At 42.6% G+C, this 26,185-nt stretch overlaps 1 protein-coding gene across 1 annotated transcript in view; it reads right to left on the bottom strand.

Annotated features, from left to right (window-relative positions):
* The window catches only part of LOC122789862 (U2 snRNP-associated SURP motif-containing protein-like), a 1,539,784-nt gene that overhangs the window by 972,541 nt on the left and 541,058 nt on the right, over window positions 1–26,185 (bottom strand). The window contains exon 8 of the mRNA XM_044057296.1: window positions 22,095–22,174. Within this exon, the coding sequence (XP_043913231.1) occupies window positions 22,095–22,174 (80 nt within the window). The remainder of the gene's footprint in view (window positions 1–22,094; window positions 22,175–26,185) is intronic.

Consider the following 26,185-nt stretch of genomic DNA (forward strand, 5'->3'; position numbering starts at 1 on the left):
TACGAGAGTATAACCTCACCTACACAACCACCCCTAAACACAGAGGGGAAGGAGGGAGGGTAAATTGGACTGCAGCAATGTGGATCCTCGAACATCTACATTTATGGTAGGTACAAAACTGTACTATGTTCTTCATTCCACATTGCTGCAGTCCTAACCATTGGGTAGAATCCCAAAGCAGAGGTAAGGGAGGCTGGCAAAACATAAGGAAGCAGGAGCTGTCAACATGCCTTGCAAAATAGCTGTGGCAAAACCAGCCCTAGATTTAGAGTAGAGAGGAAGGTGATAATGCTTAGAGAAAGTATGCACTGAACTCCAAGTAGCTGCCTCCAAAATATCCTTAGTTGCCACGCCCCTTAGAAATGCTGTTGAAGTGGCAGTAGCCCTAGTGGAATGAGGCCTAATCCCAGCTGGAATCTCCTTGCCATGATGGGAATAACAAAATGCAATGCAAAACCCAATCCACTTAGAAATAGTTTGTTTTGACACAGGCTTGCCCTGAGAACTCAAAGCAAAAGAAACAAACAACTGCTGAGACTGCCTAAAATCCTTAGTCCTGCTTAAATAATAACGCAACTGCCTGTGTACATCTAAAGTGTGCAAAATCTTTCCCCCTTATTTTGGGGATCTGCATAGAAAGTAGGCAAATGAATAGTTTGGTTTAAAGCCACACTAGAAACCACCTTAAGCATAAAGGAAGGATTAGTACGTAATGATACCCTATCCTTATGGAAAATCAAAAAAGGCTCTACCGCCATAAGGGCCTGCAATTCAGAAACCCTTCTTGCAGAAGTAATGGCCAACAAAAAGCAGTCTTCCATGACAAGTATTTCAATTCAGCAGTAGCCGCAGGCTCAAAAGGTTGTAGAGTAAGTTTCTCCAACACAAAATTGAGATCCCAAGCAGGAGTAGGAGCTCTATGTGGGGGTCTTATATTCTTTGCCCCTCTAAGAAATTGCTTGAACAAAGGATGCGAAAACAATGGTGGGTCACAATCATAGTGAGCTGAAATTGCTGCAGCATGAATCTTAATGGAAGAGAAAGACAAACCTTTGTCCAATAACTCAGTAAGATATTGAAGAGCCACACTCAAATTAGGCTCAGAAATCTCCAAATTCTTTGCTGCACTCCAAAATAAAAATCTCTTCCATTTTTCTGCATACACTTTCCTTGTACTAGGTCTTCTGGCTTCCATAATCACATTTAAAACTTGTTGAGGAAGTTGAGACCTGCTGTGTTTCAAAACAGAATATGCCAGGCTGTTAGATGAAGAGAGTGAAGCTTGACATTGAGCAGGTGACCGTCCCTCTGAGACAACAGGTGCGGAATCAAAGGTAAAGGCCATGGAGGCTTCCTTACCAGACTCCTCAGTAATGGGTACCAGTGTTGCCGAGGCCCATCTGGAGCTATTAAAATCATCCTTGGCTTGTCTTGTCTGACCTTTAGGAGCACCTTTGGGAGAAGAGGCAGAGGTGGAAAGGCATACACATGAAGATTTTTCCAACTGAAAGAAAGAGCATCCACTTTCCAAGCTGTGTGATGAAACCTCTTTGTGCAAAACTTTGGCAGCTGGTGGTTTAGTGGAGAAGCGAACAGATCTATGTCTGGAGTTCCCATGACACTGTCAATTTCCGAAATACATGAAGATCCAGTTTCCACTCGTGGGGATCCATGATTTGTCTGCTTAACATATCTGCTAAGGAGTTCTGTGCTCCCGGCAGAAACCTTGCCTGAAGAGTTAGCTGCAAGCTGAGCGCAGTCTCCCATAAAATCATTGCTTGCCTGCACAACGGGTAAGAATGTGTTCCCCCTTGTTTGTTGATGTACCACATGACAGTTGTGTTGTCTGTTAGAATCAACACCTGCCCTGGAAGAAGTAACTCCTTGAAAGCCATTAATGCAAACTGGACTGCTAACATCTCCTTCATGTTGATATGTAGATGCTGTAGTCTGGCAGGCCACTTGTCTTGTATCCACTTGCCATTTAGATGAGCTCCCCAAGCAATGTCTGAGGCATCTGTCGTTAGAATCTGACTCGCCTCTGGCCGGGTCACAGAGAGTCCCTTGTTTAGGTGACATTCCTGAGCCCACCACAAAAATTCCTGTTGAATGCAAGGTATTATTTGAATGACAGTGTCCAAATCCTGGCAGTGCTGTGTCCATACATTTTTGAGATACCATTGCAGCTTCCTCATATGCAGTTTGGCATTGGGAAGCACCAGAATACAAGATGCTATGAACCCTAAGGCTTGAAGGACTGTCCTTGCAGTCAGCCCGGACTGAAGAGATAGTTGATGGAAGTAAATGGAAAGATTCTTTTGTTTGTCCGGGGTTAAAAGGGCATCTGGGCTGCTGTATTCAGTCTCACACCCAGAAAGCACATGTCTTGAGAGGGTACTAGACTGGACTTTATTTCGTTCACAGAATACCCTAGGCATCTTAGCACTGCTATCACATATTCCAAATGCTGTAAAAGGTCTTCCTTTTCTTGAGCCAGAATCAGGCAGTCGTCCAAGTAAGGATAGATTTGAATTCCTTTTAGCCTGACGTAAGCTATCACTGGAGCCAGAACCTTTGTGAATACTCTGGGCAGTAGATAAGCCAAAGGGCAATGCAGAGAACTGATAATGGGAATTTCCAGCTCGAAAACGTAGATACTTCCTGCAACTCAGTCTGATAGGCACATGAAGGTAAGCCTCCTTGAGATCTAAAGTTACCATCCAGTGATCTTTGCCCAGCAGAGGTAAAAGCTGTTGTAACGTCAACATTTTGAACTTGGGAATGTCCAGATAAGTGTTGAGGATAGATAAATCCAAAATTGGTCTCCACGTGTCCCCCTTCTTTGGTACTAGGAACAGGCGAGAATAAAATCCTAGGCCCCTTTCTGGCACAGGGACTGGCTGAATGGCCCCTATTTGGAGTAACAGAGAAATTTGCTTGTGAGCCTCTTTTCTTTGTAGAGGAGGAATGTCTGGCATGCCTTTGAAAGGAGGCAAGGTATGGAAATAAAACCTGTAACCGTGGTGAATGATATCCAAAACCCATCTGTCTTGGGTAATTAAATCCCAATTTTCTTTGAAAAGAGCCAGCCTTCCTCCCAAAGGTGCTGCCAGACGAGAATGTACTGGCAGCTGAAAAGGCAGGTCATTGGGTCTGTTTACGAAAGGACTGACCCCTGCCCTCACCAGAAGTCTGAGCAGGTGAACTCCCTGTTCTAGGCCTAAAAGAACCTTGAGCTCTGCCCCTACCATGTCTAGACCTACCCCTAGACTGGGAATCATAAGCAGGATATGTCCATCCCTTAGTAGGCCAATTTCTACTAAACTTGGAGGCTGCACCTGCAAAAAATCTTTAACAGTTTGCATAGACTTAGCCTTGTCCTCCATTTTCTTTAAAACTGCTTCCACAGGCGAACCAAACAACACGTCAGACTGTAAAGGAGCATCCAAAATCCTTGTCTTAACATGCTCAGCTAAATTCTGATCCCTCAACCAGGCGTGCCTCGAAGAACAGAACCAGTGGCAGCCACCCTCGAGGAGGCCTGCACAGCATCAAAACCACATTGCAGTGAATGCTTACCCACCTGTTCAGACACATGAACTAAATCCTGCAACTCTTTACACTCAATACCTTCCGCCAGAGCATCCACCTTAGACTTCAATTGTGAAAGGAGATAATTTTGATATTTTAACATGTGAAACTGGCAATTCAACGCCCTCATGGCTAAAGTGGAAGAAGTATACACTTTCTTTCCCCATCTATCCAAAGCCCTTGCCTCTTTATCAGGAGGAACAGGATTTTTAACAACAGAAGCCTTAACACCTTTAGGCCCCTGAGAGATAGTTTCGGGTCTGCCCTAGGACTCTTAAAAGATACTTGTGAGCTTCAGGCACCCTATAGTACCTATCAGGTTTAACTGGGGCAGGAGGCAAAGAATCAGGGTTTAGGAAGCCTCTGCAAAACATCTTCCACCACATTCAGAACAGGAGGTATAGCTAAAGGCCTATGCTGAGGTAAAACAAGAATTCCCTAAGCCTCTTCCTGGAATCAGAGAAATCTTGGCCTTCCCATTTAAAATGCTCCCTCATGGAATGCAGAGTCTCTGAAAATGAAAAATCCTCAGGAGGAGAAGCTGACGGAGTAGAATCATCCACATCAGAATCAGAATAAGGAGGATACTCCTGCAAGTCTTCAGCCGAAGACTCAGAAGCCTCCGAACACTGCTCAAAACTCTCAAACTCAGGCTCCACCCTGGGCCTCTTATCAGGAGGGGGCATAGAGCCTCTAATCATAGTAATCAAATCCTCTGCCATTTTAAGCATATGTTTCTTAGGCAAAGATCCTGAAGAGCTAGGAGAAACCCCCACTGAAGTTAAACCTGGCCTGCCTCTCAAAGAAGCCTTGGAAACAGAAGGGGAGGCTCTAACCACCTTAGGAAGAGAGGGAAGAACAGCCACCTGAGAAGCCCCTTCAGCCTGGCCTACCTCCTGCGAGGACACATCCTGTAACAGTAAAGTCTCTCCCTGAGACTCTAAAGAAACTCCTGGTAAAACCTCCGGCTCCACAGAGCCTTCCAAAGAACCGACGTCCGGGACTGCCGGTTCTTCCACCCTAGGCTTTGCTGCTTTGTCCTTGCGTTTTTTGGACGAAGCGGGCGTCGGAGCATCTGACGGCATTTTATAATTACAACGCTTCCCAAAAACTAACCTGGCACAGTCTAACCTTCTCTTAATAGTGCGTTTGTTAAATCTAGCACAAGAGCGGCATCCAACAACGTCGTGCTCAGGCCCTAAACAAGGTATACACAAGGTATGGTAATCCCTATGAGGTATCTGTTTCCCACAAGAAATACAGTTATTCACTTTTTCTGACATCCGGTTAAATACTGAGGCAAGAAAAAACCAAAATATTCCCCAACGGGGTACTTAGCCAACTTTGATTCGGTCTGAAACTCCGACTTCAGAAAATTTCAGAACGCCAACCTGCACTCGCAAAACTGCTTCTGCATCGGACCATGCGGCAAAAAAGACTGAGGATATGACGTCGGTCATGCGCATTAGTACCCTGACGTACTGACGTCAGTCTAATGCGCCTTGACCGACGTCAGCCATATACTTTGGTATTCAGGCCGACTGGGACAGCGGACTACCCAATGGTTAGGACTGCAGCAATGTGGAATGAAGAACATTGGCATAATAGACTGGACCATGACTTCAAAAGTGGTTTATTTTGCTTAGATCCAGAATTGGTCTCTGGTCTCCTGTCTTTTTTTTGGCAATGAAAAGAAACACACGTTCCAAATCCTGTTTGGTCTGGTGGGACCTCCTGGATGACTTGTCTACCAGCTTTTGAATTTCTTGTGCTGCAGCTTCCCTCTGACTGGGTGGAACTTCAGGGAACTTTTCTTTTGGAAGTTGTAATCTGGGAAAATGGAAGTAAATAACCTCTGGATATTTGTAGCACCCAAGTATCTTTTTGTTACAGCAGGCCACGTTACTGGGTACAAAGACAAATGTCTCCCGACTGCCTCAAGAGGTGGGCAGTCAGGCAGCACTTCAGGGGCGCTGAAAGGGTCTATCCAGAAAGGGATCACAGGAACCCTGATTTTGCAGGCCTCCTCTGCCTCAAGAATGGAGTCTTCTGCTCGAATGCACTCCTCTGCCTCTGAAGGAGTTGTCTCTGCACGAGTCCTAAAAAGGTCTCTGGGATATGTGACCTTTTCCTGCATTTTCTTGCTACCTTCCCCGATTACTTGAAAAAGTTAATTGAGGGGTAGAAAATTAAATTCCAAAAGCAGACAAGGTCCTTCCTTGTTCACGGAGGGTAAATATTTCTATCACAGGAGGGCTAAACAAGGATGTTCCATCAGAAGTACTGATGACAGAAGACTTGAAAGGCTCCAGAAAGTCGCATAGCCGCATTCAGGCATGTCTCCTTAAGACAATGCCTGAACAGGCTGCCCATGAGGTACCTTCTGCTGCAGGAGATGTTTAACCTCAAGGATGTACTGGAAATTGATGAGAGAGAGTGGCCAGCTGAGATGATCATCTTTTGAAATCCTCTTCAGACACTGACCCAGAGACAGAGTTGAATAGTTTTTTTTGTCCAATCACTCTGTAGCCTTGTAAAGTGTGCCAGGTAGTTCAGGAACCTCAGAGCAAAGGTCGCTGAAGCAAACACACGCTTTCCAAATCTATCCAGTGCCCTAGACTCTCTGATGGGTGGAGAAGCTATGCTCTGCTAGTTCCTTTTTGGTGGCTGCCACTACAACCATTGCATCGATAAGGACTCCTTTACTCTAGTGCGGTTTATCCTTTGACAGGACTAAAAAAACTTGTCCAGGCAACGTTGAACAGAATCCGGCTCCTTCAACGCCCTGTGAAAGACTAGGTCGATAAGATCATCAGCTGGGGGAATCTCCCAAGATTCAAACAGGGCAGAACCAAATGCCTCTAGAAATACGGACTCCTCTGGAGAAGGACCGTCAGATGACCAACCACCTTTCTGTCTTCAGTGACGGAGTCAAAAGGTGAATGTAAGTGTCTCCTCTTGCATGTTCTCTTCTGGCGGACCTCCTCAGGTGGATGCTCTGGGGAGGTATAAGAAGAGAGGGGAAATTCTTCCATGTGAACTGACTGGAAACAAGGTGGAACTGGCTGGCCCTGTGGAATATGTCTGCTGGAATCAGAGCTAGGAACCATAGAGGGAACAGGGATAGGATCAGAGGAAGGATGAGAGATCAGATCCCAAAAAAGAGAAAAGACCCTTTCCACAACCTCAAAGGCTGACTGGCCCAGAGAAGCTTGGCCACCCGCACCAGAGCTGAATGTTCCAATACGGGTAGTACAACTTGATCCGTGCCTCGAGGAAGGAACTAGACCCGAGCTATCTAGCGCAGTGGCTCCAAGGGGCAGAGATGGATCCGATATCACTGGAGTAGACCCCAGCCCTACAGACCCAATGCTTTGACTCCAGGACTCGTCCTGATCCAAAGGCATAGGAAAAGAACTGGCCAGGGAGAAGTCTCTTCAGATCGGACACTAGAACTCTCATAACAGTCAGATCCTGGGGCTCTGAAACTGAAGGACAGATCACAGAAGATAAAACAGGAAGGCTAATGGATCCAGTGGGGGATGGAGCAAAGATAACTGACCTTGCCTGTGACAAACAGGACCTGCTGGAGAGATAGGTATGTATCAAAGAGACTACCCAGTCTATGGAACAGGCTCCCCATCCATGTGAAGCAGAGCTCCTCCCTAACCCAATTTAAATGCAACTTGGGACAACTGGATGGGAAACCGGAAATTCATCCCTGGTTTGGCACCTGTGTCTAATACAAACAGGTAACCTGGAAAATGGTTCATATCCCAGGTCCATGCTTACACTTGATGCATGGCTAGGCTTAAAAAGGCCCTTGTGGTCATTAGCCTAGTAAACACCTATGAACCTTTGAACTCTGAGGAACTTTGACATTATCCTATACACACCCACTTCAGAAACACTCCTAGAGGACCTGATGGATGACATAGTAGACAGAGGTCTGGAATGCATTTTAGGTGTCTGCATAATAGGAGAATGGAGCAGAAGATCTATCAGAAACTCGGGTGAGCGAGTCCTCAGAGTGTAAAATGTGCTATGTTTAGGATCCGATGACTTAGGATTTGTAATCTGAGTGGTAGGACTGGCTGAAAAAATAATACGCTCCGAAGGCTTAGGGTCTACAGTCTGTCTTTTCAGGTACGAATAATTCGGATCAGATAATTTGAGAAGTTCTGATGATGGCTCTGAGGAAGTCTCAACAGACTTCGGAGGCAAATGTTTCCTGGACTCCAACAGAGTTTTTGAAGACTTACGGGGGGGGGGGGGTTTAAGCCCCTGAAGAGGAAAATGACGAAGAAAAAGAAAGCTTTAAGTACAAGCTTACTACGCCTGTCAGCTATGCATCTTGAATTAAATCTTGCACAAATTGTACAGTTTGCATTTAAATGAGCTGCATCTAAGCAATAGATGCACTCTTTGTGGGTATCCCAGTTAGGGATTGTATGCCCACAAGAAGTGCATTACTTGAAAACTATCAGCTCGTCAGCCATAAAGTACAGTTGTGTACACTTACCACAAATGTAGATGTTTGAGTGTACTCACTGTTGCAGTCATTACATTTGGGTAATCTGCTGGCAAGTTGCCTTCAGTCGGCCATCAACAAAGTCTTGGGTCCTGTGCCGGTTGCTGTCCCTTCTTCCATGACGTCAGGTCATGCCATCACATCAGTTTTTCTTGCCCCAGATGTCAGGTGCCCCCCAAATGGGAAGCCAAACAGATCAGTAATTAAAAACACAAAAATATACCTCCAAACAAAAGCAAATACACCAAAAAGGCTTTTAAGCATAGTAAAGGAAAGTATAGCTATAGTAAGAGAAAAACAGGGGGCTGGAGGGAGGTTAACCAGGACTGCAACAGTGAATACACTCGAACATCTACATTTATGGTAAGTGTACACAACTGTACTATGTTCTTCGTGTTTCACTGTTGCAGTCATTACATTTGGGTAGATTTCCAAAGCTATGGTTGGGAGGATGGATTTATACAGCATTAGGACTAGCTATAAGGCCCTGCAAAACAGCAGTGGCAAAGCCAGCTCTAGATTTCGAGAAAATTGGTAAGTGATAATGCTTGGTGAAAGTATGAACTGAACTCCAGGTAGCAGCTTCGAAGAATATCCCTGGTAGGAACACCTCTGAGAAAAGCTGTAGAAGCAGATGCAGCCCTGGTGGAATGAGATCTGATCCCCTGGGGGATAGGTTTCCCATGGTGCTTACAGCAGAAATGAATGCAATGGCTTATCCATTTAGAAATGGTTTGTTTTGAAACAGCCTTCCCCTCTGCCCCTGCAGCAAATGCTACCAGCAGTTCAGATTTTCTTCGAGATTTAGTCCTGTCCAAGTAGGATCTAAGTTGTCTGTGTACATCCAATGAATGCAGAATCCACTCCCCTTTGTTCTGTGGATTGGGAAAGAAAGTTGGCAAATTAATGGACTGATTAAGGGCCACACTGGATACCACCTTGGGCATGAAGGATGGATTTGTCCTGAGAGACACCCTGTCCTCATGAAAGATGATGAAAGGCTCCACTGCCATCTTCTTCTTCGTCTTTTCCCGGTTAGGGGAAGCCACAGTGGATCACTTGTCCGCTCATGATTGGCAGTGGAGTTTTACAGTGTCGAGTTGCCAGCCCGACGCCCAACCTTTCACAGAAGGCACACACACACACACACACATACACACACTCACACCTAGGGCCAATTTAGAGAGTCCAATCCACCTGCAGCATGTCTTTGGGATGTGGGAGGAAACCGGAGCACCCGAAGGAAACCCACGCGACCACAGGAAGGACATGCAGACTCCTCACAGAAGGCACCCCAGCAGAAGATCGAACCGGAGAACTTCTTGCTGTGAGGCGACAATGCTAACCACTGCACCACCGTGGCCGCCCAAAGGCTCCACTGCCATAAGGACCTGTAATTCAGATATCCTTCTAGCTGGAGTGATTGCTAAAAGGAAGGCTGTTTTCCAGGAAAGAAATTTTAAGTCTGCAGTAGCAGCTGGCTCGAAAGGAGGTAGAGTGAGTTTTTCCAACACAAAGTTAAGGTCCCAGGCAGGGGTTGGAGCTCTCCTGGGTGCTCTCAAGTTTTTGGCCCCTTCGAGATACTGCTTTAGCATAGGATGACAGAAGGGGGGGGGGGTTCTGTGTTGTAATGAGCTGAAATGGCTGAGGCATGGATTTTTATGGAAGAAAAAGACAGGCCCTTGTGAAGCATCTAAGTTAAGTATTGCAAAATCTGAGGTAAATTGGGCACTGCTGTGCTCACCCCTTGAGATTGATTATAGGCACAGAATCTTTTCCATTTGTCAGCATAAGATTTTCTAGTACTAGGTTTTCTCGCCTCCAAAATAACATCCATCACAGGTTTATTGAGGGGTGCTAAGGGGGAATTTAAAAGATTAGCCAAGCTGCAAGATTCAATGTTTGGAGCTGTGGGTGCAGAATTTGGTTCTCCTGCTGAGACATTAAGGAAGGTGTCGGAGGCAGGTGCCATGGAGAAATTTGTGACACTGCGCAGGAGTGGGTACCAGTGTTGGCGAGGCCAGTCTGAAGCAATCAAAATCATGTTTGGCTTGTCCAGTTTGACTTTTAGTAGAACTGTGGAGAGCAGAGGCAGAGGGGGAAAGGCATAGACAGACAGGTTTTTCCAGCTGAAGGACAGAGCATCCACTTTCCGGGCTTTTTTGTGAGGTGTTCTTGTGCAAAATTTGTCCAACTGGTAGTTCTGGGGTGAGGCAAAAAGATCCATGTCTGGGCAACCCCATTTGCGTGTCAACATGTTGAAAATCCGTGGTTCCAGTTTCCATTCGTGTGGGTCCATAAGATTTTTGCTAAGTTCGTCTGCCGGGATATTCAGCTTTCCTGGCAGGAACTGAGCTTGTAGTTGTACTTGGTAGCTCAAGACAGTGATCCACAATGCCATGGCTAGTCTGCAGAGGGGGTAAGAATGTGTACCCCCTTGCTTGTTTTATGTACCACATAACCGTGGTGTTGTCCGTCTTTACCATTAGTTGTCCTGGTTGAAGGTAGTCCTTGAAGGCTGTCAGTGCATTCTGTACAGCTAGCATTTCAAGTGCATTTGATTTGGGCTCCATTTGCCCTGAATGCACTTCCCTGCCAGATGAGCCCCCCATGCATAGTCTGATGAGTCTGTAGTTAGACGCCATAACCAAAAAAGCAAAACAGACGGATAAAATAAAAAGTGAACCAAACAAACTGAATATCAGAAAGCAGTCACTACCAGTGGTAGATGTCAACGCCAAAAACGGAAGAGCTCACGTTAAATTAATTTAAAAGATTTATTTTAAGCGCTTTTCGTTTGCCTCCTAGGCAAACTTCTTCAGAAACCATTTTTGCTACAATTAGACAACTTTAAATAGTGTGACCTCATAGTTAGATTGAAACCAATTAACAAATTAAGTTAACAATGAAGTTTTTAAAAACACACTAATTCAAAACATTTGAGCAGTGCAAATTCTGTTAAAAACACAAAACACTTCAGTCGCTGTCAATAGTGTCCAATGTCTTGTCAATCACAAGTCAACCAACACTCTTAAGCAACGATGGAATACCCATATAAAGACTAACTAGCAAGAATGTCTTTGAAACTTGTGTCACATTAAATATATTGAGTGTAACTTTCACAACAACCATAGATGTCAGTGTGAAACTCAGTACATTGCAATAAATGTTAAAGAAATACATGTAGGAATCAAATACTTTAAAAAACTAAATACAGTGCACTTAATAAAAAAAACAGATGTTTGTACTGGCCTAGTTTCTTGAAAGGGAACTTATAAATGTAAATGCCACAAAACAACTGTTGATAAATAAGCAAAATTGACCAACATATTACTATCAGGGATAAAAATGACCCCCCGCCCTATTGGAAGAAATCACAACCCCAATACTTGCGTTTAGGTTATCTCCTCAAACTCTTCATACGGAGGACACTAATAATGGAACATGCTTTGTTCAACCCAGGAGTGTGATACGCTTCCAATCTAATTTGCCAATACAGTTCCCTTTCTAGCAATCTAAGCTGGGTTGGCCCACCTCTACTGTCCTGTATAACCTGCTCAATACCTATAAATTTAAAACTGTGAGTGGGATGGTCCTGAATGTGTTTGGCCAACGCATTAGTTTCTTTACATTTCCTTATCGCATACGTATGTTCGTATATGCGATCCCTGAGCCTGCGCTCGGTCTTGCCTATGTAAAACCCTGAACATTTTTGGCACTGGGCCAAATAAACTAACATAGAAGAATTACAATTTAACCTATATTTTAAGTGAAATTCATAATTCTGGACAAAAAATCTGTTAGATTCATGCACAAACTTACAATAATTGCAAGATTGGCATTTAAACATACCGGGTGATCTTGTTGATACTGATTTTTGTTCAAAAAATGATTTAAGATTCTTAGCTTTCCTGTATATAATTTTCGGGGCAGACCCTAACTTCAAAGAAACTAAAGGGTCAGCTCGAAATAAATGCCAATTTTTGTTAATAATGTGCCATAACCTTGGACTGTCAACTGAAAAGGTAGTAATAAACCTAGGTATTTCATGTAGTTCAGGTTCAGCATTGTTATCAATATGTTGCTCAACATTAAGCAAGGCTGTAGTTGCCGGAATAGTGTAGGTCTTAAATGGTAAAAGGGGTTCATAAAACTTACCTGACCTTTTATGTGTGACCTCACTAATAAGGTCATCTATTAGTTTAAGTGGGTAAGCACGACTCAAAAACATAGTTTTCATTAGTGAACATTCCTGAAGGAAGTCTTCCTCTTTACTAATCATTCTTGCAGCTCTCACTAGTTGTCCCTTAACAACTGCTCGTTTTTGTGAAAAGGGATGACAACTAGTGAAGTGCAAGAAAGTATTGGAGTAAGTAGGTTTTCTGTGAATACGAGCGAAAAAACAAGCTGCTTCCAAGTCTTTAACTAACGTGATGTCTAGGTAGGAAATCCTCATGGTGTTAAAAGATGAGGTAAATTCCAAAAAGTTAGTAGTGTTATTCAAGTAGTCCACATATTCAACAGCTTCAGTCTCCCCACCCTTAAATAGAATAAAAATATCATCCAGAAAACGGGTATAATATCCTACTTGTTCGATATAAGATTGATGTTCGAGCACAAATAGATGTTCCCAATTGGCCATAACCAAATTGGCCACACTCGCACCACAGGGTGACCCCATGGCTACGCCAATATTTTGCGTGTAAAAATTCTCCCCAAACATGAAGAAGTTATTAGACAAAACCAAAATCAAGAAGTTCACCTACAAGTGCAATTTCATAACTACTCGCTTCACTGTCTCTCATTCTTGCACTAACCCACTCTATTGCCACGTCATGAGGGATACTCGTATATAAATCTCTGACGTCAATAGTTAAGAAATTGAAGTGACGTTGAAATTTAACGCTGTTGATTTTTGCCAAAAATGACCATGAATCTTTGCAGATTTGGTTCTCTAGTTTGACAAATTTCTGCAAAATACCACATAACCGTAATGTTGTCCGTCTTTACCATTAGTTGTCCTGGTTGAAGGTAGTCCTTGAAGGCTGTCAGTGCATTCTGTACAGCTAGCATTTCAAGTGCATTTGATTTGGGCTCCATTTGCCCTCAATGCACTTCCCTGCCAGATGAGCCCCTCATGCATAGTCTGATGAGTCTGTAGTTAGGGTTTGGGCAGCAGGGGGTGGTGTGAATGGCAGTCCCTTGTCTTGGTGGCAGGCCTTTGCCCACCATAGGAACTCTAGGTGCAGGCAAGGTATGATAGGAATCATTGCTTCCAGGCTGTGACAATGTTGACTCCATAAACGTTTTAAGTACCACTGAAGTTTCCTCATATGCAGTTTTGCATATGGAATTAGAAGAATACAGGAGGCCATGAACCCCAAGGCTTGCAGTATTTGTCTTGCAGACAGCAGGGTTTTTGTGGCCACCTGTTTGAAGTAAGTTACCAAATGAATTTGCTTTTCTGGCATAAGGAAAGCCATCTGGGCAGTTGTATTCAAGCTTGCACTCAGGAATGTAATTTTTCGAGAGGGTACCAGTTGTGATTTCTTTTCATTTATGGTGTACCCTAGACAAGTTAGAACCCTTTTTACAAATGCCAGATGTTTTAGAAGAATGGCCTGGTTTTCTGCCTGAATTAGACAATCGTCCAGGTATAGATATATTTGAATATTTATTTGCCTGCAAAATGCAATTACTGGAGCCAGGCACTTTGTGAATACCCTGGATGCAGTAGACAAGCCAAAGGGCAGTGCAGAGAACTGATAATGCAAGCAGCCTGCTTTGAAGCATAGGTATCTTCTGCAAGATTCCCCAATTGGGATATGCAGGTAAGCCTCTTTTAAATCTAGAGTTGCCAACCAGGCATCCTTGCCTAGCATAGGAAGTAACTGGTGAAGAGTCAGCATCTTGAATTTTGGAATGTCCAGAAAGGTGTTTACAGTAGACAGGTCCAGAATTGTACTCCATGATTTGTCTTTTCTGGGTACCAGGAAAAGTCTGGAATAGTCTGGAATAGAAACATTGTCCCTTTTCCTCTTCTGGTACTAACTGAATAGCCCCCATGTTAAGGAGAGAAAGTACTTGTTTCTGAACTTCTGCCCACTGATTCGAGGGCAGGTCTGGCCACCCGTTTGGAGTTGGCCATGTGTGGAAATTATTTATTTACATTTGTTGACCGGGAGAGTCCGACTGGACACAGGTCCGTTTTCAGCTGAGGCCCGGGGAGAAAAGCTCCACATTAAGTATTATTTGCATTATACAGTTAAAAACATAGCATTTAAATACAGACATTAGTCCAGTTAAGGACGCAAGACAAGAAAACAGATGTAAAACAGCTGTAGAATATAGTACAATTTCAAAATATGGTGACATATACTAAACATGGTTAAAATGTAGTGGAGATTCATCAGTGAACAAGTGATGCAATCTGTTTTTGAGGTACATAACAGCCATTAGCAGTTGTTGCTACAAGAAGTTAGTATTATGTGGTAGGTAGCTGGGAACATGAGTAGCCAAGTTTGCTAAGAGTAGGTTGTTGATAGAAATGAAATCTGTATCCCTGGGACACTACATTTAAAACCCATTTGTCCTGGGTTATAAGTTGCCAGTTTTTTGCATGAAGAGCCAGTTTTTCCCCAAAGGGGTGGTTAAGAGGTAAGTGCTTGTTAACTTTAAAGGAAAGTCATTGAGACTGTTTACCACAAGGTGGAGTCTTATTTCCAGATTTGGAAGTAGAAGCACCCCAATTGCTTAGTTCTGAAAGTCCCTTGGGACTGAAAACTGGTGCTTTAGGAATGTCTGGGTTTGGCTTGAGTGGCTCTGGAAAGAGCTGGAAAGGACCAGTTCTAGCAGGCCAGTGCCAACTAAATCTAGGAGGTTGTGCTTGTAAGAAATCTTTCACAGTTTGCATACATTTAGCTTTATCTTCCATATTTTTTAGAACTTCTTCAGCCTTATTACCAAACAGACGGTCCTGCTGCAAAGGAGCATCCAACAGTTTTGCTTTAACATGATCAGGCAGAGATTGCTCCTTAAGCCAAGCATGCCTTCTAAGCACAGACCCAGTAACAGCAGCCCTGCAAGAGGCCTCCAAAGAATCAAAACCACATTGCAAAGTATGTTTTCCAACTTGTTCAGCTGAATGCAATAAATCCTGTAAATCTTTATTTTCCACACAGTCAGAAATCAACATCATTTTCTGTTTAAGCAGTCCCATGATATGCTGGAATTGACAGTTTAAAGCCCTAATTGCCAAGGTTGCAGAAGTATAAACCTTTTTACCCCATCTATCCAGTGCCCTGGAGTCTCTTATCAGAAGGGGTAGGATTTTTAGCAGTAGAAGCCTTAATAAGCCTTAATGCCCTTGGGCCCCTAAGAAATGGTTTCAGGGTCTGCAACAGGATTTTCGAAAAGGAATTTGTGGGACTCAGGAACCCTGTAGTACCAGTCTGGTTTACTAGGGGCCGGAGGCAAGGAATCAGGGGCCATACTGGATTCTGAAAACACATCAACAACTATGTCTAGTACAGGAGGTACAGCCAAAGGCCTATGCTGAGGAAGAAGGAGGAAATCCCTAAGCCTCTTCTTGGATTCAGAAAAATCCTGACTTTTCCAGTGGAAATGCAAGGTATGTAAAGTTCCCCAAAAGAAAAATCCTCAGGGGGGAGAAGCAGAGGGTATGGAATCCTCTGCATCAAAGTCCTCATAAGTAGGTATGGAGAAATCCAGGTCATTAGAAGAGTCAGAAGAAACAGAGTCCTGTTCAGAAGATTCATAGTCAAGTTCAGCCCTAGGCCTCTTAGAAGGGTGTGTGTGTGTGTGTGTGTGTGTGTGTGGGGGGGGGGGGGGGGTTGACTACCCCTGATTAGAGTAATTAAATCTTCAGCCATTTTGATCATTCATTTTTTAGGCACATGGGCCTGAACATGTGGCCTGGGCATCGTTTTTTTAGACAGATAGAGATTTAGGCCTTAGTATGGTATGTGGAGTCAGTTCAATATGCAAGTCTGTAGGCCTGAATACACCCTCAGAAGCCGGTGCCTGTACAGCGGCTCCGGACCCATCCAAGGTAGAGACATCTGTGGGTTCCATAGGTGAAGCATGTCGCGGCATACCTGACTCCGAATGGGTCTCAGTACAGGCCTGCGAATCAAAAGTAGCGGATATCAGGGGCTGCAAAAGCACCTCACTGAGTATCAGCGAACTGGCTTACGAGAAGTGTCGTCGGCAGTTTTGGACCTCAACGGCCTGTTTTTCTCTCTGCTTTTTTTCGGCATTCCAGTAGACGGATGACTAACTGATGTCATTTCTGGATAATTAAACCGAGAACTGAAATATTTAGAAGCAAAAATGTACCGACGACGGATAGTGCGCTGATTAAATAAAGCACAAAACAGACAGAAAGGTACGTCGTGGTCAGGGCCTAGTCAAGGAATACATTACAAATGAAAATCCTTATGAGGTATTTGCTTCCCACAAGTAATACAATTAACTTTTACTGACATTGGTAAGGAGCAAGAAAAAAAGTTTCCCCAATGGGGTACTTAGCTTTTAGCTGAAGACTTTGGTTCTGAAACTCTAAAATGAAAATTTCAGGAGTCGGCCGACCAGCACTTGTAAACTGATTCTGCTTCGGGTGATGTAATGGCGTCAGCTGCATGTTTTATAACCCTGACGACCTGACATCATGGAAGAAGGGACAGCAACTGACGCAGGATCCAAGACTTTGTTAATCAGGCCGTCTGAAGGCAACCTGCCAGCAGATTACCCAAATGTAATGACTGCAACAGTGAAACATGAAGAACATCAGTAAAATTCAGACAGGGGGGGAAAATGGTTACATGAGAGATTTTAAAATAAAAAAAAGGGAAATACCACCAATAATAATAAAAAAAAAAAAGGAATATCCTGTTTAATAGGGTAGGAGCAGTAGGAACCCAATGCAGAAAAATCCGAAAACTAAGCAGGAGGTTCAAATTTAGTTACGGTAAGAAAATATATATGTATGTAAGAAGAAAAAAAATATTAAGTAAGCAAACTTTTCTCTTACAAAAACTGAAAAGATAAGAAAATGCTGTGAAAGAAGGATCCCAAGTCTGTGCATGATGGTGGTAAATCTCATCTGAGGTACTGGGGATGGATTAGGGCATTGTGGGTAGAAGGAGGAGCTCAATAGTTGGATCCAAATTCTGTAGTATGCAGCTGAGTCGGATCAGTGGACCAGATCCATAACCCATTCATCGAAGAATGAAAAGGACATCATCAGATCAAATTAAACGGAATGTATTAAAAAACAGCAGCCATGCAGCATTCCTCTATACACAGAGGAACAGAATGTACTGAACAGCATGGATTTCTTTGCCAGAAATAAAGCAGACATCCAAATATGTGGATACAGAAAAAAACAGCAGACTGAACCATGCAGAAGCACTTGATCATGCAAGAGCAACAAAAGAAAAATCTAAAATGGATACTACAACTAGCAACCAGTGGCATTGGTCTATGTTGCCATGTTTGTCTTGCTTGGCATTTTAAAAAGGGAAAACTGAAGAGTTCATAAGTTAGGATTTACCGACAATTATGCCGTCGAGAAAAATGGGTCTATATTATGTGATCGAAGAGTCTACTCTTCGAACACAATCATAGACAATTACACAGCTTATGGCCACTTACCAAAATTTTTCCTCGGGGAAAAAATTCACTTGGCCGTTTAAAACACCCCAATCTTCCCCCAACTAAATATACCAACCCTGAGACTGCTCTACATTGAAGAAAAGGGCAATTCCCGATAAAGGCCAACTGAACTTTTTCCTGAGGAAAAAATTAACGGACGTGGCCATTTGCGGTTTACAGCATTCGCTGAGTATTTGTCAATGATTATGTGTTTGAAGAGTAGACTCTTCGATCACATAATATAGACCAGAGAAAATGACTACACTAACGCTTTGTTTAGGTTCTCAAAGGAGTGTGAAAATTTTAAAATGTTTATGTTTTGTATCTTACAAAAACTAGATCGGAACGGGGTGACAATTGGTCTGTCTTTTTTGAATCTAGGGAAGTGTCCTGGCAGATTTTGTTAAATTCTACAGATCTACCAGGTATTATTGATAGGATTTCAGTAACTAGTTTACTGTACTTCGGGGCCAACCAACTTTACATTAAAATTCACAACTTTTCAGTGACCGTTTTTATTGTGTGTATATTACAATTGATTTTCATCTTTATATTTTTACATCTATTTCTTAGATGAATGATTCAATAGTATTAATTATATTGTCATTTTCAAATACTGAGTGAACTGTTGCTTTAAGAATGGATTTAAAAAAATCTACTAAAGTGTTTTAGTAATTGGCTACTGTGTATTTAAAAACAATGTTGAGTTTTTTATCTGATGAAGTTCTGTGTTGAAATAAATAGGAACAAAATCACGTATCTTAACCTTGGGAAATTCTTTGGTTTCTGGAAGTCGAGTAATCAATCTTCTTTGTGAGTAATTAAAGAACTGGCTGCACTGACACCACCAGGGACATAGTTTTGGGGATGCATCTAAGATAGCCCATAATCACATGTTTTCTTTGGTACCACAAATACTGTGCTAAAAAAAAAATTCATCTGGCAGGACATCTTGAATGGCTCACTTTGCTAAAAGGTTTAACACCTCTAAATATGCTGCCCTCTTCTGATAAGATGGGATGTATGGAAGAAAAGATGGCATACAAGGAGGGAGTGGGAAGAAACTTTTGTGGCTTCTGAGAAAACAGTCTCAGATACATCTGTCCTGAGTGACAACAATCCACAGTAAGATGTACAGGCAACTAACACCCGACAGTCTCCTGAAGGGGACAGCTGAGCAAGCCCTTTTAACTGTAGTGAATTCAATGGAGGTGCTGAATAAAAAACAATAGTCCTGAACCTGCTTCTAAGAAGTTCCTACCCCTATAAAAGGGGTATTCATTTTAGGATGAGGCACAACCTCTCTGGTTCCTGTCAGATTGCTGGCCCTGCTTCAATAGCAGCTAGTTAGATCCTTTCTGATTCATCAAAAAAAGGATTCAATGGTGTCTAAAAGTAGATGTCAACAGTCACAATGGTCTTGCTATCCTACTCATTTTATTATTATTATAACTATTACTATTCATTTTACATTTGTTTACTGAGAAAGTCCTACTGGCCATGGATCCCATTTTAAGCGGAGGCCCAGTTAGAAAAGCTCCACAAAGATTAGTACAGCAAATACAGTAAATACAATACACATGTTAATAAAGTACTTAACGTAGTTTCAAGGACAAGAAAGGAGCAAAAAGTAAACATATTACAAGGAGCACAGTGTGTTACAATGAACAATATATTTTTAACTTCTCTCTAAACTGTGGACAGAACAGACTTAGAATATTCTTGATGGATGCCAGGTAAGATCTTGGTGAATCCATGACAGGAAGTTAGGCATGATTGTGAATGGAAATACTGATTGTTGCTGTCCTCACAGCTGTGTTCAAGGCATTAAACACTAGGCGCATGATAGGTTGGAAACGGAGCCAATGAATGCTGCCTTGGATATTAACTTAATCTCATCTTCAGTCTCCTTCAGCAACTAATCTAGCTTCAACTGCCCTAACTTCTTGTCATAGTCTCCCTAGCTTCTTGTCATATTCGTTTATATGGTCTTGCTGGAACCACAGAATAAAAAAAAAAAATTGCTGAAACTATGCAGAGGATGTGAAGGGCATGGTTCTCAAATTTGCCAGGTTCCAGACTCATTGTGAAGGGATAGAACAATGGCCTCTGAACTATCAGTTCCCTATTCAAAGCAGCTGCTGCTATGATGAAGTTAAATGGAATACTCAAAGTATCCCAATCCTTAGATGACAAGAGGGTCATCTGGTCTCCAACAGCATGGGGATTATAATATTTGCTTCCTTAAAAGCCTGATTTGTATCTATTTTGCTGGTAAGCAAAACCACAGAGAAAGAGAACAGTGTCCAGAAGGCCTCCTGGAGAATATCAGTTGAATAGAGGAGTTCCTGGAGTTGCTCTCTTCCTTGTTTATCAATTCCAAGCCTCCACAAACCTTGGGTCACAGGGGGAATGCAAAGCAGTCGTCTGCATCACAATTACCAGTCTGTGCTTGGCAATTCCATCACAGAATCCAGTTGCTCATCTCCCTTTATCAGTAGGGAAGAGACTGAGGACAACAAATGCAACAGAGACCTGCAATGAAGACCTATCTGGCAGCCCTCTGAACCTCACCAACAGGGAGAGGGAGAGGCTGAGACCTCAAACTCGGCCACAGACAGGCCTTGGGATGAGGTTGGCATGATGGGCACAAATGCCACAATTCTTGCTGGTAAAGCATTGATGATGCTGTATAAAGACACAGAGAACCTGTCAGAGACAATAATAAACCTGCATTGACAATTACAGTCCTCTTGACATTAAGAGGTCTGTTTGGTTTGACCCAGTCAACTCTGCCCTTCTCAGTAACTTAAATGCTGATGCCATAAAAAGCAACAAAGGAGGAAATGAAACTTGGGGGGGGGGGGGGGTCTGCTCCAAAAAGTTGCCAAAGACACTATGCACAAAATGAATTGCCAAGGCTCTACTATGCTGTCACTAAGGCTCCTACGGGTTCTGAATTAGGATGATGGTAGTAGTCTTTTTGACCTAGACATTAACAGTAAAAGTGGGGCAGATGAGGAGAAAATAGTTAACTGTTATCCAGCAATATTACGGGGTATGGTACCATGCCATTTTTCATCTGAGTGAAAGAGTGACTATCATTTTATTACTACTAATGCTAGCAGCAACATGGCACCTGTGGGAAGAAGCAAGCTAACAAGAGCAGCCCAGGGGAAAACAAGTCTGCTCAGCTCACCTTCAAACACAGTAAGATAATTTGTACTGCCTAGAAAACCTGTCTAGGCAGATCCATGGCTAACACTGAGGCATGGCTACCCCCCACTACGACCTAGTAGGGAGCCCCATAATTGCATGACGATGAACAGTGAAACAAAAACAATTACCGCTATGGTTTTTATACTCTTGCCTAGAGATTTCTGAGGGAAGTAGTTTAACTGCGGGACCTGGATCTAGAGTTTTTGTTTCTTTCCCAACAACTAGCTGTCTTAACATTTCTGAAATTTGACCCTCAGAGTCCCCTGCATGTCCTTCCCACTCCCCGGGCAGAAGACCCTTATTTCTCTGACCTTTGTCAAAGGGCTTAAAATGTTATCAGCAGTCAGATGATGCACTCTTAAGGCAGCAATGCAAAGCAAGAGGTGGTACACAATTTCTAAGTACAGGTGAACCTCATGTCCACATTTTTTTTCAAACTTATCAAATTGTGAGTGCTCTTCCATTATGAGAAGCACAAAAACATACAACAAAATGGAACTCTGAACATTAACGTTAAAGAACATACAGCTGGGTCAACAACGATTAACATACTCCAAACATCTTCCTTTTTTCCCCCCTTTGAATACCATCAAGTAAACAAGCTGTCATTAACAAAAAACCTCAAGTACTAAAATTAAAAAAGCCCCCAGAGCATAGATGAAAAGGACATGTAACCTCAGTCCAAAAATAGGGGATGGGGGAGAAAAATCTAATGCTCGTTTCATTCCTCAAAAAATAAGATCCTGGACTGAAAGGCAATGTCTCCAAGAAACAAGTCAATTAACAGTATCTCACACAAAAGAAGATGAAAAAGGGCTCCAAAACTAATTTACACAAACAGCAAATGGTGGTGGTGAACTGTGATCCAAAAACCCTCCATCTGTAAGAGTGAATTGCAGCATTAGAGGCACATAAAATTTTAGGACTGAGAATAGGAGCTGGAGGTCTTGGAAAATGTAGGAACTAAGCTGACGCAGGTCTGTCTTATCTAAACAGGATGGACCATATCATCTCAAATCTTTGTTTTCCTCATAAATACACCAATTACAAATACACACATTAGAAAAAATGACTGTACCTTAGCATTGATATTTCCAATGTAAATATTTGTTGTGTGTGGGTCACCTGAATCATGAGATCCTGGCGTTTCTTCGATCACTAAAATAAAAAAGAAACTGGTTTATTTCCCTTTTAACAGTACAAAAAAATCCCCACACACAAGTTAATAATAATAAGCATGAACAAGTAAACATCACATATCCCAAATAATGTTGCAAAACAAACTGCTCCCTGATAACTGGTCTGCTCCCTGATAACTGGTCTGAAGGGTGGGTACAATCAATCAGTTTATAGTCAGTATCAAACAAACAAAGATATGAAGTAAAACTGGTTTATGGTCATTTCCCTGAGGCTAAATAAATGGCATATGCAGTAGTCTACTGGTCAAGAAAAAGGGAACAGTAGCCAACACAGCAAAGTCCTTAGAGTGTACATATTTCACAGAGACTTTCAATCACAGAGCAGCCATGTACATGACTGATTAAAGTTACTATGCAGCAAGGCTATCCATAATAAATGTGCTTACATTATTCAATGACAAAATTCTCAGTGAGCTTGTAGGAGTAGGACCTTGCAGCAGAGCTCCTGCAGTATCTGGGTCAGATGAAGTGACTGCAGGCTCTGCTCAATGAAGGAAGATGGTGACTGAGTGCATTAAACATTTCAGTTTTTGCAGGAGTTATGAAAAGCAAGTCAAATTTTGACAGTCTCCTTTTGTAAATTGATAAATGCACTGTACATTTTGTAAATACAATACACAATATAATTTGAACATTTCTACTGCACATTCATTATGTCTGGTTATTGCAATCAAAAATGATTTCAATAAAAAGTTATTGGGCAAAACAAGGAACAAAGTGCAGTTCACGTAATAAGAAAGAGGTAATATAAACTGAAATAAAGCAGTGCATTGGCCATGAGAGGATTTACCCATAACCACTCTTTCGGCGTCAAAGGGTAACCATTCTTTCAGTAATTTAATCAATGTTATGCTTCTATCAAGCTTCACAAAATATCTGTAAATCTTCCAGTAACCAGTACCAAAGCATGTCTTACGGATTCAATCAGATCCATACAAGAAAGCAAGAAGACTATTTACAGAACATTTTAGGTATTACAAAATTTTATTCCAGGAGAGTCTCTGCATTCGTACATATGCTCATAACAGACGCATCAAAAAATTTGTTTTAAATACAGCTAAATTTAATATTACCCTTTACTGACCATCATTCTTTGGCACCATTGAAGTACAGCTGTGTAAATAAAGTACAGTTTTGTACCTACCATAAATGTAGATGTTCGAAAATCCACATTGCTGCAGTCCTTACTTATGGGTAGTCCGCTGTCCTCAGTCGGCCCGAATACCAAAGTATTAGGCTGACGTCGGTCATGGGCGCCTAGATCTGACATCAGAGCGTCAGGGTATAAAGGCGCATGACCGACGTCATATCCTCAGTCTTTTCTTGCCCCAGATGTCAGAAGGCCAAACCAGAAAGGCCACAGCCAAAAACAGAATACCTCCCCAAAACATGCCCAACAACAACCATCACCTAAAGCATAGCACCAAGTCAAACTACAGTGGGGAAGGAGGGAGGGTAAATTGGACTGCAGCAATGTGGATCTTCGAACATCTACATTTATGGTAGGTACAAAACAGTACTATGTTCTTCATCTCACATTGCTGCAGTCCTTACTTATGGGTAGAATCCCAAAGCAACGGGAAAGGGAGGATGGTAAAAATCATAAAGCATTAGGGGCCGCTAAAATGCCCTGTAAAATAGCAGTGGCAAATCCAGCCCTAGACTTAGAATAAAGAGGAAGGTGGTAATGTTTAGAAAAGGTATGCACTGAACTCCAAGTAGCTGCCTCCAAAATGTCTTTTGTAGCTACCCCTTAGAAAGGCCGTAGAAGTAGCAGTAGCCCTAGTGGAATGAGGCCTGATTCCAGCAGGAATCTCCTTACCATGATGGGAATAACAGAAAGAAATACAAAACCCAATCCATTTAGAAATAGTTTGCTTTGAAACAGGTTTACCCTGTGAACCCAAAGCAAAAGAAACAAACAATTGCTGAGACTGTCTGAACTCCTTGGTTCTGCTCAAATAATAACGCAACTGCCTGTGAATATCCAAAGTATGCAAAATTTTCTCCCCTTTATTTTGGGGGTTTGCATAAAAAGTAGGCAAATGAATAGTTTGATTTAAGGCCACACTAGAAACCACTTTAGGCATAAAGGAAGGGTTAGTACGCAAAGATACCCTATCCTTATGAAAAATCAGGAAAGGCTCCACTGCCATGAGGGCCTGTAATTCAGAAACCCTTCTTGCAGAGGTAATGGCCAACAAAAAGCAGTTTTCCATGACAAATACTTTAACTCGGCAGTAGCTGCAGGCTCAAAAGGTTGTAGAGTAAGTTTTTCCAACACAAAATTGAGATCCCAAGCAGGAGTAGGAGCTCTACGTGGGGGTCTTATATTCTTTGCCCCTCTAAGAAATTGCTTAAACCAAGGATGAGAGAATAAAGGAGGGTCACAATCATAGTGAGCAGAAATGGCTGCAGCATGGACCTTTATTGAGGAGAAAGACAAACCCTTGTCCAATAACTCAGTAAGATATTGAAGAGCAACACTTAAATCAGGTTTGGAGACATCAAAATCCTTTCCTTTGCTCCAAATAAAAAATCTCCTCCATTTATCAGCGTAAACCTTCCTGGTACTAGGCCTCCTGGCCTCCAAAATAACATTCAAAACTTGTTGTGGAAGCTGAGACCCTCCAGAGTCTAAAACAGAATATGCCAGGCTGTTAGATGCAGAGACTGAATCTTGACATTGAGGAAGTGACTGTCCTCTTGAGACAAAAGGTGCGGAATCAAAGGCAGAGGCCATGGAGGTTCTCGTACTAAACTCCTCAGTAGTGGGTACCAGTGTTGTCGAGGCCAATCCGGTGCTATCAAAATCATGGTTGGCTTGTCTTGTCTGGCCTTCAAAAGTACCTTGGGAAGAAGAGGCAGAGGTGGAAAGGCATACACATGCAGATTGTTCCAACTGAATGATAGAGCGTCCACCTTCCAAGCTGTGTGATGAAACATTTTTGTGCAAAACTTTGGCAACTGGTAATTTAGTGGAGAAGCAAACAGATCTATGTCTGGAGTTCCCCATAACACTGTCAACTGTTGAAATACATGAGGATCCAATTTCCACTCGTGAGGATCCACTATTTGTCTGTTCAATACATCTGCTAAGGAGTTCTGTGCTCCTGGTAGAAACCTTGCCTGAAGATTGAGGTGTAGATTGAGAGCAGTTTCCCACAGAATCATCGCTTGCCTGCAAAGAGGGTAAGAATGGGTTCCCCCCTGCTTGTTGATGTACCACATGACAGTAGTGTTGTCTGTTTGAATCAACACCTGCCCTGGGTGAAGTAAATCTTTGAAAGCCATCAATGCAAACTGGACTGCTAACATTTCCTTCAAGTTGATATGCAAATGTTGGAGTTTGACAGGCCACGTGTTTTGCACCCATTTTCCATTGAGGTGTGCTCCCCAAGCCTTGTCCGAGGCATCTGTCGTTAGAATCTGACTCGCCTCTGGCCGGGTCACAGAGTCCCTTGTTTAGGTGACATTCCTGAGCCCACCACAAAAACTCCTTCTGAATGCAAGGTATTATCTGAATGACAGTGTCTAGATCTTGGCAGTGCTGTGTCCATACATTCTTGAGATACCACTGTAGCTTCCTCATATGCAATTTGGCATTGGGAAGCACCAGAATACAAGATGCCATGAACCCCAAGGCTTGAAGGACTGTCCTTGCAGTCAGCCTGGACCGTAGAGACATTTGATGGAAATAAAGAGATAGGCTTCTTTGTTTGTCCGGGGTCAAAAAGGCCATCTGGGAAGCTGTAATCAGTCTCACACCCAGAAAGCACATGTCCTGAGAGGGTACTAGACTGGACTTTGTTTCGTTCACAGAATACCCTAGGCATCTTAACACTGCCATCACATACTGTAGATGATGAAGAAGTTCGTCCTTTTCTTGTGCAATAATCAGGCAGTCGTCCAAATAAGGATAAATCTGTATTCCTCTTAGTCTGAAAAATGCTATCACTGGAGCCAGAAC

This window comes from Protopterus annectens, chromosome 15.part0 (genome assembly GCF_019279795.1).
Source record: "Protopterus annectens isolate FY-2018-M chromosome 15.part0, PAN1.0, whole genome shotgun sequence".
Classification (NCBI taxonomy): Eukaryota; Metazoa; Chordata; order Ceratodontiformes; family Protopteridae; genus Protopterus; species Protopterus annectens.